The 17228-nt window shown below is 45.2% G+C and overlaps 1 protein-coding gene across 1 annotated transcript in view; it reads right to left on the bottom strand.

Moving 5' to 3' along the window:
• The window catches only part of ADCY5 (adenylate cyclase 5), a 207949-nt gene extending 190840 nt beyond the window's left edge, over positions 1-17109 (bottom strand). The window contains exon 1 of the mRNA XM_039381836.1: positions 15246-17109. Coding sequence (XP_039237770.1) covers positions 15246-16247 — 1002 coding nt within the window. The 5' untranslated portion in view covers positions 16248-17109. The remainder of the gene's footprint in view (positions 1-15245) is intronic.
• Between the last annotated feature and the right edge of the window lie 119 nt (positions 17110-17228).

Raw genomic sequence — 17228 nt, forward strand, 5'->3', positions numbered from 1 at the left:
CAGGATTGTTTTCACCACGGTTAATATTCTATCCCCCAAGACCTCCTCAACCACGGTCTGTTCCATATGTTCATTACTTCATGAGTAGGGATATGCAGTCCTGTCCACACACAGTTTCTGTCTGTCTGCCCCAGCTCCTCCCAAAAGTCACCAAGCACTCCTGTGGCAGCTGCTTTTCATGAAGTTTGAAGGCAGCCACAATAATGGGGCTCACAGACCTCTGGTGAACTCCATCCATCTTTGTAAATCACACAAGCCAGTGGTCCTGATGACACGAAATCATGGCTCAACGCACACTTCTATTACAGAAACATCAGCATAACAGCACAGGACCTCAGTACAAGAAAGTTAGGAAGCACTTGAGTATTAATGCCAGCTAAGTAAATAACCTCCTGATTTCCTCTGCAAAACAGCACTTGACCCACATTTTCTAGAAAGCAACAGCTTGCATGTCTGAGCAAACTCTACTTAAAAAGAAAGAAAAATTGACCCACATTTGAACTGTCTCGGTAATCAGTGGTGCATAAAAAAGGCTCCCAAAGTAACACCATTAACCCAGTGTGTCATCCCCAGTGGAAGAGTTCTCTAAGAATTTTACAGGGACTAATGCTGAACTTTTTCTTGCCTACAGCATCCACTCTACTAGAGTAAAGCTGGTTACTCCATACTCCCATCCAGAGCATTCCTGTCCAGCTTCTGGGAGAAAAAAATAGGTTACATCTCAAAAATATAAATCATAAACTACCAGCTTCCTATTAAAAGACACTAAAAATATAACTTGTCAAGCATTTAAAAACCAAACCTAGATGGGTGATCTATGGTGCAAGGTGCTCTGCTACAATGAAGAAAGCAATACAAGGAGGCCTGCACCAAAACTTCATTATCGATTTAACATGGCCCATCTACCCTTCCATGGCCTCCTCCTACTGTCAGTGACTTGTAGGTCTCTTCTAGTATTTTAATCCCTTACTTTTCCTGTAATCACTGAGTATTCTGCTGAAAGTTTTTTGCCAGACCTTTCCCATTCAGTCTCATTTTAAAATCTTTTGGAAGAGTTAACATTTTTATTAAGAATCATACTCCATATATATGTAGATTATAGACACAACATTATACTCCAGCACATACACACTCCAGAGAGTCATCGTTGGTCACAAATAAACACTGCATATCACAGATATTTTAAGGCCCCCATCACTGTGATATCTAGTTCAAGAAGATGGATAACAGGACAATTGGTCTGCAGTTTTCCACCAGCATGTTCCTTTGTCAGGTGAGTTCTGCAGTGCAGTTCACCAAAAACCACCCCAACGTTCTGCCAAAAAGAGGTCAAGAACCAGGAGTGACAAAGCACGTCAGGGAGAGATGATGCTGGATGTCTGCGAGGCCCAAGTGCAGCACATCGGGCAAGTCATGGCCTGATTTTCTAGAAATAGGTATCGTTTCCTTTGCAGCGCTGGTAGAGAACAGGCAGGTGGGCCAGGCCAGGCAGCAGAAGAAAGAGGCAGGATGCCAAGGTAAGCCTGAAGCAAATTAAATATCAGAAGGCAGCAGGTTCCTTTGAGACTGCTTGGTTGCTCTTTTGGCAGAGGAGGAAAGCAAGCCATTAAAGAGGCAGAATACACCCGTGTCGACTTCATTTGCAGCACTAATTGCCATGCACGTGCGCTAATTGCCCTCACATGAAGTGCAAGGGAGCAGGCACTACTTGAATCCCATGCAGTAGGCAAGTCTTCCAAAGTAACACTTGTTGGATCATGCTCTCACCACACATTCCACTTGTACCAAAAAAAAAACAAAACGGAGGGAGTCAGTGCAGTATTGTTTTTTCATAAAGTTATCCACTGCAGTTTATTTAGAGAACAAAAAGGAAACTCTAACCAAACTGCCAGAGACATTCAAAACATTAACAAAGTTTGGAGCTTCTTACCAAGGCAAGAGAAAGTAACAGCCACTGAAACAACCTGATTCCTGCTGTCACTGTGGAGCACAGGGCAATGGAGATTTAACCTGCAGCCACCTTATGCAACTGTCTTGTCTTTTGTCAGTAAGCAACACTATTTGATTGCTGTCAGTGAAAGCTGATGGCTGCCAGGGTTCATCCTAGTTACCTGCACAGGTAAAGTGCACCAGAAAAATAAACACCAGTGGCAGGAACACAGAATTGCACTGCCTGGGGCCTTCTCCTGTGGCTGTTTACATCACTGAAGAGGTAAAAGCGAGGAAAAAGCAGAGGAAGGGTAGGCTGCAGCAGGTGGAAAAATCATGCTTGGCCATCCTCTCTCCTGTTTTGTTAAGGGTTTCCTGGAAAAATAGAATGGTGAGACAGAGAAGTTGTGGATGCCCCATCCCTGGAAGTGTTCAAGGCCAGGATGGATGGGGCTCTGAGTAATCTGGTCTAGTGGAAGGTATCCCTGTCCACAGCAGAGGTGTTGGAACTAGATGATCTTTAAGGTCCCTTCTGACCCAATCATTCTGTAATTCCACAAAAAAGGGTTTTATGCCCTTCCCTCCAGCAAAGTCTGAGAGTAGCATATATCCCTATGAGAATATTAACATATCCTTAACATCCTCAAGCTGCGTTTGCTCCAAGCTCCTTTTTTCCTCACTAGGTGTTACCCACCCCTCTGATCTGCCTACTTAGGTGTGCATGTGCACCTCCCAAACTATCTTGGTCCAAATATATGGACTAAACTAACTTTAGTTGAGTTGGGTTGCAAAAAAACATTTCGGTTCCTGAGTTTGACTGTTTGGTAGGAAGTGCTGCTAAAGCACACACAGCCAAAACTGTGGAAAACCAGAGCCTCAATATTCCATTACCACATAAGTGAAAAAGAGGAAAATGCACCTCTCACTATTATTTTTTTTTTACACTATTTCTTCTCAGTTGTTTTTTTCCCCAGAACTTACAGAGGAGTAAGGCCAGGGAGAGAGGAGACACTGCAGACACATCTTCCATCAGCATCTCTTATGCACTGCAGGGTGCCTAGTACAAGACAGATGCCTTTCAGTAATGTGAGGATTGATCAGTGTAAATCAGTCACTATTGTTCTATACCAGCTGTCCCTTCATACAGAAAAGCCCTGAGGGGAGTTAAAGGCATTTTGCAAGCAGCCAGAGGGAAAAAGGTATTTTTAGTGATAGTGATAGGCAGAAAGCATTTAGATTCCAACTCATTTCTTGTGGTGCTAAATAGAAACTAGACAAAGCAACAATGATTTAGGGTATGGTTTGAACACAGGTAAGATTCCTTTTAGATCTAGCTGGGACAGGGAATAGCAGTGGGAGGAGGTATCATGGCCATTAAGATCCAGAAGTTAGTTAACAGCCCAAGAAACTGCATCTCTGCCTAAGGCTACTGTTTGTGCAGAAGGTACTCTTCCTGGTTTTTTTCCCTTTTACTGAAAGAAAATCAACACTTTCACTCAGCCTGGACCCAAATGCTGTTTCCACCAGCGAGCCAATGTTACAATGCCACCCATTTGAAGGGAGCACAATATTTCTCCAATAACCTTCAGCAGGAGGTTTGGCAGGCAGGGAGCTGTCACAGCATCTCCCCATGAAGTCTGACATGCAGAAGATATGCTCATGCTGCAGCAAGGCACTGGCTGAATAGCGTATGGAGTATTGCAAATGGATTAAACAGAAGGAGAGCTGCTAGAAACCAAAGGAGCTTCTCCCGGGAAAGACACAGAAGAGCATCACCTGCCACCTCAGCGTTTAACAACCTGGGATCCCAGACATACAGTTCCAGTCACAGCTGCCAAGGAATTTGCAATGGAAAGGTTTGGTCTCAGCCCCAAGCAAGACGCCATGCTCTGACAGCAGATCATTGCTCTGTGAAGGATGAGTTGTGAGCAGCACCCCTCGCACAGAAACAGGCACGTCAAGGAGACGCTCGTGACCAGGCTCCTGAAAAGTAGTTTGGAAATGGGGCCAAGGGCTGGCTAAACATGACAGATAAGCTCCTCTCTTGATTCTGTCCCTATCACAACTGTCCCTATCACAACTGGCCCCAGCCCTTGCCAAGGGGGACAGCACGTAGCACAGAGGGCGGCACTATCTATTCTAACAGAAAATGGCATATAAGGGCAGTACACTTAGTACACTAAGTTAATAATAAAAAGTACTCCTGACTTACATAAGCTACAGTCTTACCCTGGAGATATTACAGTAAAGATTGCTCTGTTCTGAAAAGTTCATCAAAATAAATTGAAGAAAATTATTTAAACCTGTGAGAACACTTCTCTTAACAAGCGGGACTTTATTTAGTTTGCATTCCCTCTGGAAGTGAATTAAATTAACTCGGTCCATTTACATGTAAAATAGAGAAGTAAGGTGGTTTCAGCAGTGGACTATAATTTCTGTATAGTGGGCTCTATATTGTGGTTTAACTAATCTACCTGGTGTTACCTTTCCTAAACATCATTACTTGGACAAACCTTCAGTGTCATGAAACAGCCAGATACTCATTACCTACATTAGGGAAGAAGGAAAACAAACAAAAACAAAATTGCAGTCTCCTAACTTTCTCTAATGAGAGGTGAAAATATTTGCAGGAAATACTTCCTTAAGTATTTTTTCACAGTAATTTTGACCACCGCTGCAAAATGCAGACACTTTTAAGAGTCCCTGAAGTAGTCCTGGAGTGCTAAGAGCTACCTAAGGACAGCCATCCTGGCAGCTGAGAAGGAGTGGGCACCGAAAGGGAAGTTAGCTGTGGAAGGACATGTAACCTTCAAGCTTATTGCTTGTACTGCAGTGCTTTCAGGAAAGCCTCACCCAGGGATGAGACCCAGCTGTGCCAGATGTCATTCAAACCTACTGTTTGTGACAATAGAGAAGGCAGACTTTGGGTGGGGTGCAAACTAAAGCCAGGTGAAACAAGGAAACAGCACCAGTTTCAGCTAGGAGTAGCCAGAAAACTCTAGTCATGGACAGCTCTTCTGTACTGTCTGCTCCTACCCCTGGCTGTGCTTGCTTGTTTGCTTAAAAAAAAAAACAAACAAAACACCAACAAAACAAACAAATGAGAGAACACATCAATACCTTTGTGACCTCCGAGAGCACATATATAAAGGAAGTTTTTTTTCGATGAATCTGTGATTAGTACCTGCCACAAATGGTTTAGGCTGACTTGGTCTTGTCTTGGTGCAGTGGGATGGTGTAGCTGACCTCTGGAAGTATCCTTCAACCCTTCCATCTCTGGTTTTGTACCTTTCAAAAGTTATCAGTACATCTGTCATACCAGGGGAGTCACATTTGCTCCAGGACACCAACACAATGAAGAAGACACAAGCCTCAACTGTGTTCCCTCATTTTTCTGGCTTGTGAACAGCCTTGCAAATTTCTCAGATATGATAGTAAACCCACATATGCACAGCAGCTATTTGGTGGTGTACTGCTAAAAAGCCCAGAATAGAAATGGAGCAAAAAAAAAAAAAAAAAGCCATATTCAATATCAATTAAGAAGGCAAGAACAGAATTACCCAGTAAAAAATCCAGGCATGATGTCAGAACCCTTTCACAACTAACATGTCCATCTGTGTTATGTTTTAAGTAGATGCCACCAACTTAAGTAGAGAAATACCCCAAATCTGTTCCATCACAGAGTGTCAAAATCCTGTCTTACTAAAAGAAGAGAGGAAAAAAAAGTATTGTTTCAGTTCACCTTCAGTTCATAGATCACTGCAGATTGTTTTTTCAACTGAAAAAATACCGTATAATTCAGCATTTAAACTTTTTTTTATTCCATACCATCTGAACAGAAGAATTGTTCAGTGAGTACCATTAAGTGAGCTCGATAGTCCCTCCTGGCTTTAAGACCCAGATAGTTAACCACACAGTAACAGTTCCCACACTAGAAACCTACTTCATGTTCAACGGTTTTAGAGACTGCATTTAGCTTTTAGCATGAGTGACACTGACATTGTAATTACACATTCTTCCACCACACTGCAGAGCATCCTCTTTCCTTAGAGCCACAGAGCATTTCTTCCTTTCCTCTATGAGATTACTAGTAACCACCTGCCTGAAAAAAAAAGAAATCCCATTCAAAGGAAAAAGTCTTCATTAATAACACATCCCTTGGTCATCCTGTTTGTGCAACTCTGTGTATAAATACCCACATGTTAAGCAAGAATACACACACAAAGCTGCTGTTGGGTAGCTTACAGCAAACGGAAAGAGTTCATCACTCAGCAAGCATGTCTGAGTAGCTCTGTCATCTGTAGGCTGACCAGCAAACTACTGTTTTTAGAAATACTGATTTGAGTAGTCCCTTACCACATTGCTAGCTCTAAGAATTCAGCTTTCAGAGTCAGAGGGACACAGAGACCAGTTCTTGTAGCATTTAGCCTGGCGCAGAGAATTTAGGGAAGGAGCCATGGCTTTTCCTGGAAGGGAAAACACAGCCAGGGAACTGTTTGCATCAGCAACGTTTTATGACAGATTCTTGTAAGCAATGTCACAGCCTTTTCTTTTGACTATGAAGTGAGACAGAATGTCTTATACAACCTGCAAACATATTTGAAGAATGAACAGTTTGCGTAAGTTGCGGCTTTGAGAGATCAATTTCTAATGTCTGGGGGGAAAAAAAAAAAGAAAACACAAATCTTTATTTCTATTCCCTCTCTGTTGTATCAGCACAGTCCTTTGTTTACTGTCTGCAAAGATGCACTCTGATACTAGTGGAATGTGCATGTTAAATTTGTAGAGCAGCTTTAATTCCCAAAACTCAACCTCCCAAAAGCAAGGTTTCCCAGGAAAAAGAGAGTACCACAGCAGTACCACAGTGGCACAGCAGTACCACAAAGACCCAATTCACAGTAAAAAATGTGATGGGTATTACACGAGTGTGTAAAACTTTTCATGAAAAGAAAAGGCAGTTTAATATTTAATCTGGAAATTCATCACTCAAACTGCAAAAGAAGCAGTCTAGGTAAAGGAATTATAAACAAAGTAAGGGTAGGATTGAGGATGCTTTGAAATACACTTCTCTTCTGCTGTTTCTGCTACTATGAAGTAGAAGCCACAAATGATGACTATACAATGTACACTACAGACAGTCCTGATAACATCAACACACAAAGATGATTTGTGTTCCTGATGTCTGGGGAAGGGAGTAAGGATACACGGCAATTGCATTAGTGACTTAAAAATATGAAAAAAAAAAGTACACGATGATATTTTATTTGCAGAACAAAGCCTGACAATACAACGAAACTTTCTATAGTGAGTGCTGTAACAGAAGTCCTACTCAGCATCAGTGAGGCCAGCCTGGCACCAGAAGCAATACTGTGGTGATGCCAATGCTGCCACCATTAATTCTTAAACTGTGGGGGCTTCTACTGTTTGTAAATGCATCATCTTTGTGATGCAAAACTGACTGTGTCTGGCTGAAGTAGTTCACAAGCTGGTCTATCTACCAGGCTCCTGATGGGACAGAGCTTTGCGAACATTCAAGAGCAAGGCTGAATGCAGAAGGCAGAGCTTTAAAATGTAATGTGGAGTCCATTTCTCTCAGTGTCAGAACAAGACCACCTCATGCTAAATTCTACCACAGATCTGCTCAATGATGCCATTCCTGTACCTGCCAGTGGTGAAGCTGGCCAGACTCAGCATCATCATAAAACATCATGGATGGTTTCATTGGGAGGGGTTCAGCAGCTGCAGGGGCTAAAAAGCATTTTGACTCTTGTCTTGGCCTGGTAGTCATTTTATGTGTGCTCTTAGTAAGTGCTAGAAACTTCAAGCTTTCTTATGATAAGGTGAGAACATTTAGGAGTTCAGGAGACAAATATTAAAATTCTTGTCTGTTTCCCACACCCCCTCATAACTACATTATTCTTTTTAATATCTTTGGGGTTGTGTTTTTTTTCATTCACATGAGATTTCCCCTTGGGTTTTTACCTAGCCTAAGGACTCCAGAATAATGAATCAAATTAAGTTTCTGGCAGCAGTAGGATACATCTCAGGTAAAGACAAAAAAAACTAATATTTTTTTAAAAGTATCATCAATGTCAAAACAAAAAGAAGAAAGAGCATCCCATGGATGAAAGATATCACAAGTTCAGATCACCAGGCTAGACTTCAGAGGGAGGGAAGGAACTAACACTGAGTATATCCCACATCAAAACACAGGACTCACAGGAGATGAAAAAAGTCACACAGCAGTTATACAGGAACTCCACCCACTTCCCAGAAACTGTGAATCTTCACATTCCTTGCACACACTTTGTCACTGTCCTATCCCTCTGGGCCATGAAAAAACCCCCATGTAGCACATCATAAAATTGTGTAGCAGCTGGAAGACTCGGGGGAGACTCTGGTGCACTCCAGCTCCCTCCACATTACATTTTCTGGGTACAGATTACCTGTGCAAGGTGCCATGTAAATCCCACAGTATAAAGCAGACAGGAGGACAAAGCTTGCCCAAGGCTGACAAAATTTGGAACCCTGTCTTCTACCTCCCCAAACAAAAGTGGGAATTTCCTCTGAACCGCACCCACCTGCACAGGGAAAACAAAAAAAGAAGGAAAAAAAAAAACCAAGATAGAAAAGAGACAATAAAAAAAAGAACAAACAAGGAAAAGAACAAAAGGAAAAAAGAACAAAAAAAGAAAAATTAAGTAAAGACAGATGAGAAGGAAAAACAAAAGACAAGAAGGGGAAAAAAAGAGAAGAGAAAGTAAAAAAAAGGGAAGAGAAGGAGGAAAAAAAAGAGAATAGAAAGACAGGAGCTTTTCAAAGCACAGGTTCTCAGAAGCCACTACCAGCTACAGAGTGGATCACTTTACCACACCTATGGAAGCTGCTGTCAAAATAATTTCAATTTTTACCTCTTGGTTTTTCAGCTGCTGCTGAAGATTTTTCATTGCATCTTCTATCAGGACAGAAGGAAAGGTTTTTTAGTTCAATTAGAAAATGAGAGTAACATCCAGTAGTACCAAAATATGATGACCAAATCAGCTATTCCCAAAAGATTGTAACTATTCCAACTACTGCAATAGCCAAAAAGTTAGCAATTGTTCTACTTTTTTTGAAAGACACAGAAGGAGCTATGGTACATGACTGAAAGATTAGCTAATCAGACACAAATTGAATGCACTTGGAAAAGAGTCTGGTGCCCAAAGTTCACATTCCAGCTGGGCTGAGTCCCAGCCCTCTTCCACCCCAGACCTTGGCAGTGCTGCCCACACAACAGCGAACTCGGAGTAAAAGGGCATTTAGGAAGCACTGAGCCAATTCAGGATCCAGGAGGGCACAACCAGTTCTAGCGAGCCTTTAGCAGCAGGAAAATCAGCATTTTGTATCCACTGCTGTCAGGTTTATAAATCTTCTGAATGTGGTTAATCACGAAAGACCGTGTAAATAAGATGTCCTGCCTTGGACAGGTCTCTAACAGAGAATAGGGGGCACACTGGGGTCAAACTAAGCCATCAAGCCCAGGACCCTAAAGGACAAGTCAACAACTGCTTTGTAAGATTAGGGCACAAAAAGCTATCCTTTTGCCTCATGCATCTCAATGAATCCCAACACTTTGCTAAACTATCTTCACCTCTCCAGAAATAAACAGAACCAGCACACTCTGCCTTTTCAAGAATGTCATAAAAATGCCTAGAAGAACAAGTCTTTTGCTATGCACCTCAATCATCCCCATTAGGTTTCGTCTTCAATTCACCAAGATCCAAACCAGCTATAAGACCGTGATTACCACCACGAGGCTGAGAGAAATTAGTCAAATGGGTCAGTTTATCGAGACAATTAAGAATCCGGAAACATGGAATAATTACACATACAGCGCTCTAACACTGTTACACTAACAGCTTTTGATACCGGTGAACATTACAGTGAAATATTAAACTAATTCATGGTGGGAGGATAGAAGATAAAGCAAGGGGGGACATTGGGAGGTGGCAGGATCATAGGGTAATTTAGGAGATAAGAAAAACAGATATGCCTTTGTAAACCCCAAGCAACACATGCATTCCCCAGAGATACAGATAATATTCCTACAAAGGACTAATTGATACGCAATACCTCGGGAATTTATTTAATTACCTCTGATACAGAATTACACTAGGGAGGCAACTATGAGTGCAACAGTTACTGAATATTTGAGGTTGCCATTTTTTCCCTGAACAAAAGACCGCAAATCAATTTTCACTAACTTCAGTCCAACTGCTGCTGAGGCAGATTCTTCAATAGTGAGCAGTGCTGGAGCACTTCCTACTGCATGAGAGCCCTACTGATATCACTGTCCTGCTCTGCATAAAGTGCTGTTTGAGGCACACAGTACCTGGCCTCATGTGGCCAAGCACTTTAAAAATCATGTCTTAAATGAACATTACTCAAATTTATTTTCCAGGTGGAAAAAAGTACAACAGGCAGCATGCAACCATAGGAAAACTGACACACAGATTATCTGCATTTCAGGTAGTTCATCTCTCCTCCTTGATAAATAAAGTCTGCTTGAAGACAATGAAAGCACAATACAGTGACTTGATTTACACACTTCTGAGAATCTGTCTTCTTGAAATCAGTCATCACCTACATATCTTAAGCATGCCGAGGCTAAGATGGAACATACAGTACCATTTCTCCTACTATGTGACTAACTTCTTGTTGAATGCCATTCAAACTGCATTTAAAAAGCATCTTTACAAGATGCTAGAAGACATCCACAAGACTCAAGATGACATTCTGTTACAGTAAGAAGTTGTTTTTAGCCCTGCTGAAGTGACAGTTTATATAGAAAAAACAAAAAGAGAGATTGCATATGTTTTCGTAGCAACATCTTCCTAGAAATGGTTAAACTGAAATGCTGCACTTTCAAGAGAGCCACCATGCAGCTGCAGATCAATCATGTACCATTAACACAGACTGACAGAATGAAAGGCCAACATATACACAGTTCTCAGAAGTGAAGGATGAGGAGTACTAATGTAATGTTGTTATGATGGAAACATACGGAAAAGGGTCGAGCAAGAAGGAGATCAACATCAAGAGCCTTAAGTTCATAAAAAAAAGCCATGTGCTGGGGCAGCTGTTCAGAACTTTGCTAACAGAGATCCTTTGCAGAAGGTTTGTAGAAATATCTGAGGAGGAAAGAGACCAGTACATTTCAGTTTCTCTTTCAGTGAGGTTACTGACACAAACCAAAAAAAAAAAAAAGTATTATTTTTTGTGGTACCTTAACACTCACTCACTTGCACTGACTTAATAAACTACAAAGGCTTAAATGTATTCTTGAACAAGGAACCTCAGAAAGTTACAATAAAAGAGGTTTGGATGGGAAAATAGGAGTAAATCTAACCTCAGTCCACAGGTTTGTTTGATGTTTGTATATATAGCATTCTTATCCCTTACTCCTGGTCCCCCACCCACTCCCACACACAATCCCCATCCCTTTTTAAGTCTGATTCAGAGCCCAATAAACTCTCTTGTGAAATTCCCTGTCCCTTAGCCCCTAGCCTTACAAAAATGCCAGTGCTTACTCAAGGCTATCTGCACTGAGGGCAGCTGGTCTCACACGATTTCAGTGAAGCATCAGCAGCCCGTACGCTGCGAGCGCTTCCCATGTGCCTGTACAAGTCCGTGGGTCAGCCAGGCAGCTCGTCCCGATCGCAGCAGACAATAAATCTGTGTTATCTTTGCTGTGAATGCAAGGCAGCTTTTACTGGGAAACAGGGTATTTCTTCCTCAGTTAAGTATTAGAAAGCCTCACTCACGTAAAGTAATTCTTATGTGAATCCGGGAGCTGAGTGTGTTTTCAGAGCCTGAAAGTGTACGGAAACCAACACATGGAAAAGGCTGGCCTGAAAAAGATACATTTATATACAAAGAGGAGCGGACAGACTTCTATGCAATGAGAAACATTTGTAATCCAAACTGTCCCAGGATAACACAAGGACATAAACCTAAAGGCAAATGCAGTCATTACCTCCCCAAAAATTCCAGAAGTAGTCCCTCTAGAATTAATGGAGCACAGAAACACACAAAACCCCCCACCTTTAAGCAATCAAAATTTGTAGTTGGTGGAGTATCATCTATTCACTGTGCTCGGTAAAGTAAATTCCCCTCCCCCAGCACTGGGTAACTTTTTAGTATAACAAAGTAATTTGTATTAATTAGCATTTCTTTTTTTCAATCAAACATCAATTCAAGAAGCCAAGATCATTGCCCCTACACAATCAGACACAGAGGTACCACATATACCCACTGCTTCTGATAAGGGTGCTCAGGGCACTCTTTTTAAAGACAAACCCCAGACTCCACCAGGTAGCAAACCGAAGTCAGAACCTACTTTCCAAATCCAGTGACCCCAGAAGAATTATTTAAAAAAGCAGCTCAGTTAAGACTGAATAATCACAACTACCTTTACTCCTGTCACTTTACCAATTCAGAAACAGCTGACTGCATTAACCCTTCCATGAAGTCTGACTATCACAGCCTTTGACCAGAGAATTTGGTGACAGAGAAGTTCAGTAACGGTAAAAGATAATTCAGACAATAAAACCATGCATCCTTGGTAACAGAATCCAACAAGCTGCCCTTCTCCCAAAAGGGACTTAAAACCCAAGAATTTCACTCTCTTGAGAAAGAGGAGTTTTTAACAGGCTCCTGAGCCTCATAAAAGTGCTCAGGAGTCTATACAAGAGTCACCCAGCTTTGAATGTCAGTGGATAACAGTGTATAACAGGAGTGTATGATTTCTTGTGGCTTGGAAACAACTGGGAGAGGATGAAAAGCAAAAAGCCCCATGAAGAAGAACTTGCTCAAGTATTATAGTTAAAAATGTCATGGAAAAGAGAGGAAAAGGGATATACATCCTAACTAGCCTTTCTTATGTGACTGCTGGGTATAAAGTACCATCTGGTCACATAGTCATGAATGCATTCACATCCACTCCTGCTCCACAAAACACAGGCTGATGTGACTGCCAGCGTGAAGTCACTGAAAACAACTTAACTCCCTCTTCTTGATTTATATGGTTCTTCATCTGCCTTTGCCCCTGGTAGTTCGGAGGAGGAAAATAGGGCTTGCGTGCCATTAGGGGCACAGAGCTGAACACGACCGATTTCCACGGCAACGAGATACAGCCCCAGTGAGGAAGGCCTGTTAATAGCTGTGAGGTGATGTGCTCAGCACAACAGACTTTTCTATCAGCCAGCCAGAGATAGCAGCTCATGTTCATACACAAACGTGCAAGGAATCTGATTCTTGGCCTTGTACAACCCCACTGAATTCAGTCAGAGCTACGCCAACGTAGACCACAGCAAGATAGAGACGGTGTTAGCAGGAAAAATAAGCAGGCAATGTGGAGAGAGGCTCCGCCTTTGAAAACAAAGTACGAGCACTCCTAGGACATTCCTCATTAACTGAATGTTTATTGTCAAACTGCAGGAAAAACCCCAGCATTAGTATGAAAGGGAAAGCAACTGTGCAATGCACAGATTTGTGCATACTGCACCATCACCTATAGCCCATGCTTTTATCTTTGACAAGCGCATACTTATACACAAGCCCAACCTCTTCCAAATAACCCTGCAGTTCGGAAAGGGAGGGAGCTGTAATCATCCCAAATTCTCCACTGAGAGAGTCAATCATTTGTCCTTTGTAATTTAGGTTCCTTCCTATTAAAATACAGTTACCAACACTTTATAACATGATGATATCTCATGCACTCATTAGGATCCTACAAATTCAGCTCTGCTCATAACAGACTGCTAGGTCTTCTGGCCACAATCATGATGGGCTTTGCCTTCATATGTAAGGATACAGTCTCCAAATACACTGAATTCAATAGGACAAGTCTCAGTTTTCAAAGCCAAGAGCACTCACAAGGCTTTGCAGGACCAGAGCCCCAGTGGGGAATAGTTCATGCCATTAGCAAACTTTTTCAAGTCAAGCAGAAAAACAGCAACTGTCCCACTCACAGTGTATTCTCTGCTGGAAATACACAAAAAGACATTTATAGCAAACATAAAAATATGCCATGTACAGTTTATAAAAGTATCTGTAACAAACTAAGAACAAAGCCAGAAACTGTCCAAGCAAGCTTAACTGGGCAGGAGGGAGAAGAGTAATTTTGTATAGCAGAGCAGCGACAGCCTCATCCTAATGAGGTTTTATTTAAGCCCTACAACTTCTCTTGCCACTGCCATAGGTGGAACTCAAAACAACTCAGAACTGAGACTCAAGGGAGGCACTGCACACAAAGCTTTATTTTGTATTATGTGATAGGGTTGAAAAGCTACCAAACACCTGATTTCAATAAACAATCCCTGGGTTCACCCAAGCATCAGGGCTGACTCTGTGACAGGCTCATCCTTGTGCAGAGTCCTGCACATCAAAAGGATGACAACTGCCTCAGAGCTTCAGCATTTTAAGTCGATGGTTTCCTGATTGCCTCGGTGTGTGGAAAGCTTAAAGCACATGAGTCCCGAGGCTGCTTGCTTTGCTTGAAAAGAAGAGTGGCGCCTTGTATTGCTGTTGTTTATACAGATATGGTAATTAAAAATTGCACTGTAATACATTCGATAATAGTCTTATTGTTCCCGTGAACTGATCTGCTTCAGTTAAACATGATATCACAGCTAAAATAACCTGCATTTGCACTTTTGCCATACTTTTTTTTCTGGCTGTATATGAACTCTGGGCTTCTTCACTGTAGATATTTCCAGCACATCTTAGAGCAAAACACCTTCCTGCTAAACCAAAAGCCTATCCCACATCCCGAGGAGTATGCTTTCCGACGAACCAAGCGCTGCGATGACATGAAAGCCAGACGTGAACGCAGAGTGACACACAAGGATAACCTCTAGCTCATGAGAACAGCCAGACTCTCCACACATTTCTCAGTAACATGGCAGCAAACGCGATCCTTCACGGGTTTGGCGTATCCAAGCTGGTTTTACATTAAATCCGCGGAAGGGATGAGCAGGGCTGCTGACATTGCTGGAGCGCTGTCATGGGGAAAACCAGTTAGGCACATGGTTCTATATATGTTTTTAGAGCCTCAACTTAGCAGGAATGAGAAAACAGCAAAGCTATGGAAAAAAGCAAGAGAACAGGGGCGTCTACCACAGTGGACAACATCCCACTCGGCAGTGGTAACCAAGGGGTTCAACTGAAAGCCCTGTCAGCCTTCCCGCATCAGGCAGGCCTTGGAAGTCAGACAACACGGCTTCCCTCGCCCTTCAATGCTGAGCGCACACCCAAACCACTCAGGGCTTGCCTACCTGTTTCAGGAGGAACTTATCCTCTGCGTTGATCTTGAGGGAGACGGCCAGGTGGATGGCGGAGAGCACCACCCCGCTGATGACCGCGGCCCTCATCCGCACGGGCAGCAGTGTGTAGATGCTGTAGATAAAGAAGACGGTCCACCAGATGCCCTCCGAGGCGCTCCTGGGCCACACCAGCAGAACCCCTACCACTTGCACGGCCAGGATCACCAGGATGACAGAGTAGCATGCCAACCACATGTGGTCCTGGTGGAAGTCGTTGCGGTTGCACACCATGCACAGCACCACCATCAGCAGGATGGCCAGGGAGAGCACCACGACGTAGGATACCTCATAGTGGCCGTGCGCCGCATGGAAGATCAGCATGACCACACAGACCAGCACCAGCACGGCCATGAGCATGGTGAGGCTGCTCTGGTTAAGCCGAAAGAAGTAGCGCTGGTAGAGGCGTTCCAGTTTCTCAGACTGGAACTTCTTGGACCTGAAGATTTGCAGCAGGCTACTGCAACAACTGCCCATGGAGAAGGCCGCCTCGGAGTCCCCCTCGTCCCCGTCCTCTTCCTCCAGCTCATCAATCTTGGCCTTAATGCGTTTCTCCTCCAGCCCCAGCTCCACCGAGCGGGGCCGCACCTCCCCTTGCTCCCCCAGCTGTCGAGGGCTGGCATTGTTGGGGGCAGCGGGGGAATCACTGCCGGGCGGGTGGCGGGACCGGTGACGTCGGCTGTCGTCACCGTGCTCCTGCCAGGCGGATTTGGACCTAAAGCTCATCATCCTGCAGCCGCTCTCCCCGCGGCTACGGGGCTCGTAGTCTTCCTCGCTCCTCCACCTGCTCGACATGCGGGAGGCCTTCTTGCCCGAGGACCTGTTGGGAGGCGGCGGGTAGGAGTAGCCATTGGCCCGGGCCTCCGCCTCGCCCCAGGCCGAGCGGTGCTGCTCGGTGCCTGCCCAGGGCGCGGGACCGCCGAAGCCCGGGGGGCTCACGCTGTTGGACCGGGACATGCCCTAAGGGACGGGGCCGCGGGCGAAGGGACAACTGCCGGGAAGGAGCGGGGGACGAGAAAAAAAAAGACACCAAAAGGCAGCGGGCAGGGAAAAAAAGTTTAGGGGAAAAAAGAAAAAAAAAAAAAGGCAAAACCCGCAAACGCCCCCAAAGTCTCCGGAGCAGCCGGGCGTCCCCGGAGCCGGGGTGTCCCCGGCGGGACGCTCAGGGCAGCGCCATCGCCGGCCCCGGCGCTTCGACACCGCCGAGCGCGCTTGGCACCGCGGGTCCCGGGGCACCCCCGGCTCACGGCTGCTCGCCCTCAGCCGCGCGGCGGCGGCCGCAGGGGCTCGGGGCGCCGCGGGGGACCCGCATCGCAGCGCACCCGCACCGCGCCCGCCCGGCCCCCGCCGCTCGGGGCCGCGCACAAGGCGGGCGCTTCACCGCGGGCCGGTCGGCAGGGAGCGGGCGGAGGCTCAGGCTCGCAGGGATGCGGCAGCCGGCGGCAGCGGGAGCATCCCCTGCCCGAGGGGCGCGGCGGGGGGAATGCCCGGGGCGGGCCGGGCTGCGGCGGCGCTCCCGCCTCGCCTCGCCTCCCAGCGGCGGAGTCCCGGCGGCAAGGCACGGCCGGCGGCAAACGCGCTGCTCATGCACACGGCCGCCGCTCCCGCTACGCCGCGGTGCCTTCGGGCGGCCGCAGCGCCTCTTCCACAGGCACAGGGGGGGAAAAGGGGAGAAACCGGCAGACCTAAAGGGTAAGAGGAAAGAAAAAAAAAATAAAAGGAAAAAAAACCGGCAAAACCGAGGCGGGGTCCCGGCGCCGCCTCCCCGCGCTTCCAGCGGAGCGGTGTCGGTGCGGGGCTCTGCCGGGCACGGCGGCGGCGCGTCCCGGCCCCGCTTTGTGCTCCCCATTCAGCCGCGCGCCCGCCGCACCGCCCCCGCCCGCCCCCATTGGCGCGGCCCCGGCGCCGCGCGCCGCCATTGGCCGCCGCCGCCGCCGC

Source organism: Pipra filicauda, unplaced genomic scaffold (assembly GCF_003945595.2).
Source record: "Pipra filicauda isolate LSUMZ 115617 unplaced genomic scaffold, ASM394559v2 scaffold10_size6260569_pilon, whole genome shotgun sequence".
In the NCBI taxonomy this organism is placed as follows: domain Eukaryota; kingdom Metazoa; phylum Chordata; class Aves; order Passeriformes; family Pipridae; genus Pipra; species Pipra filicauda.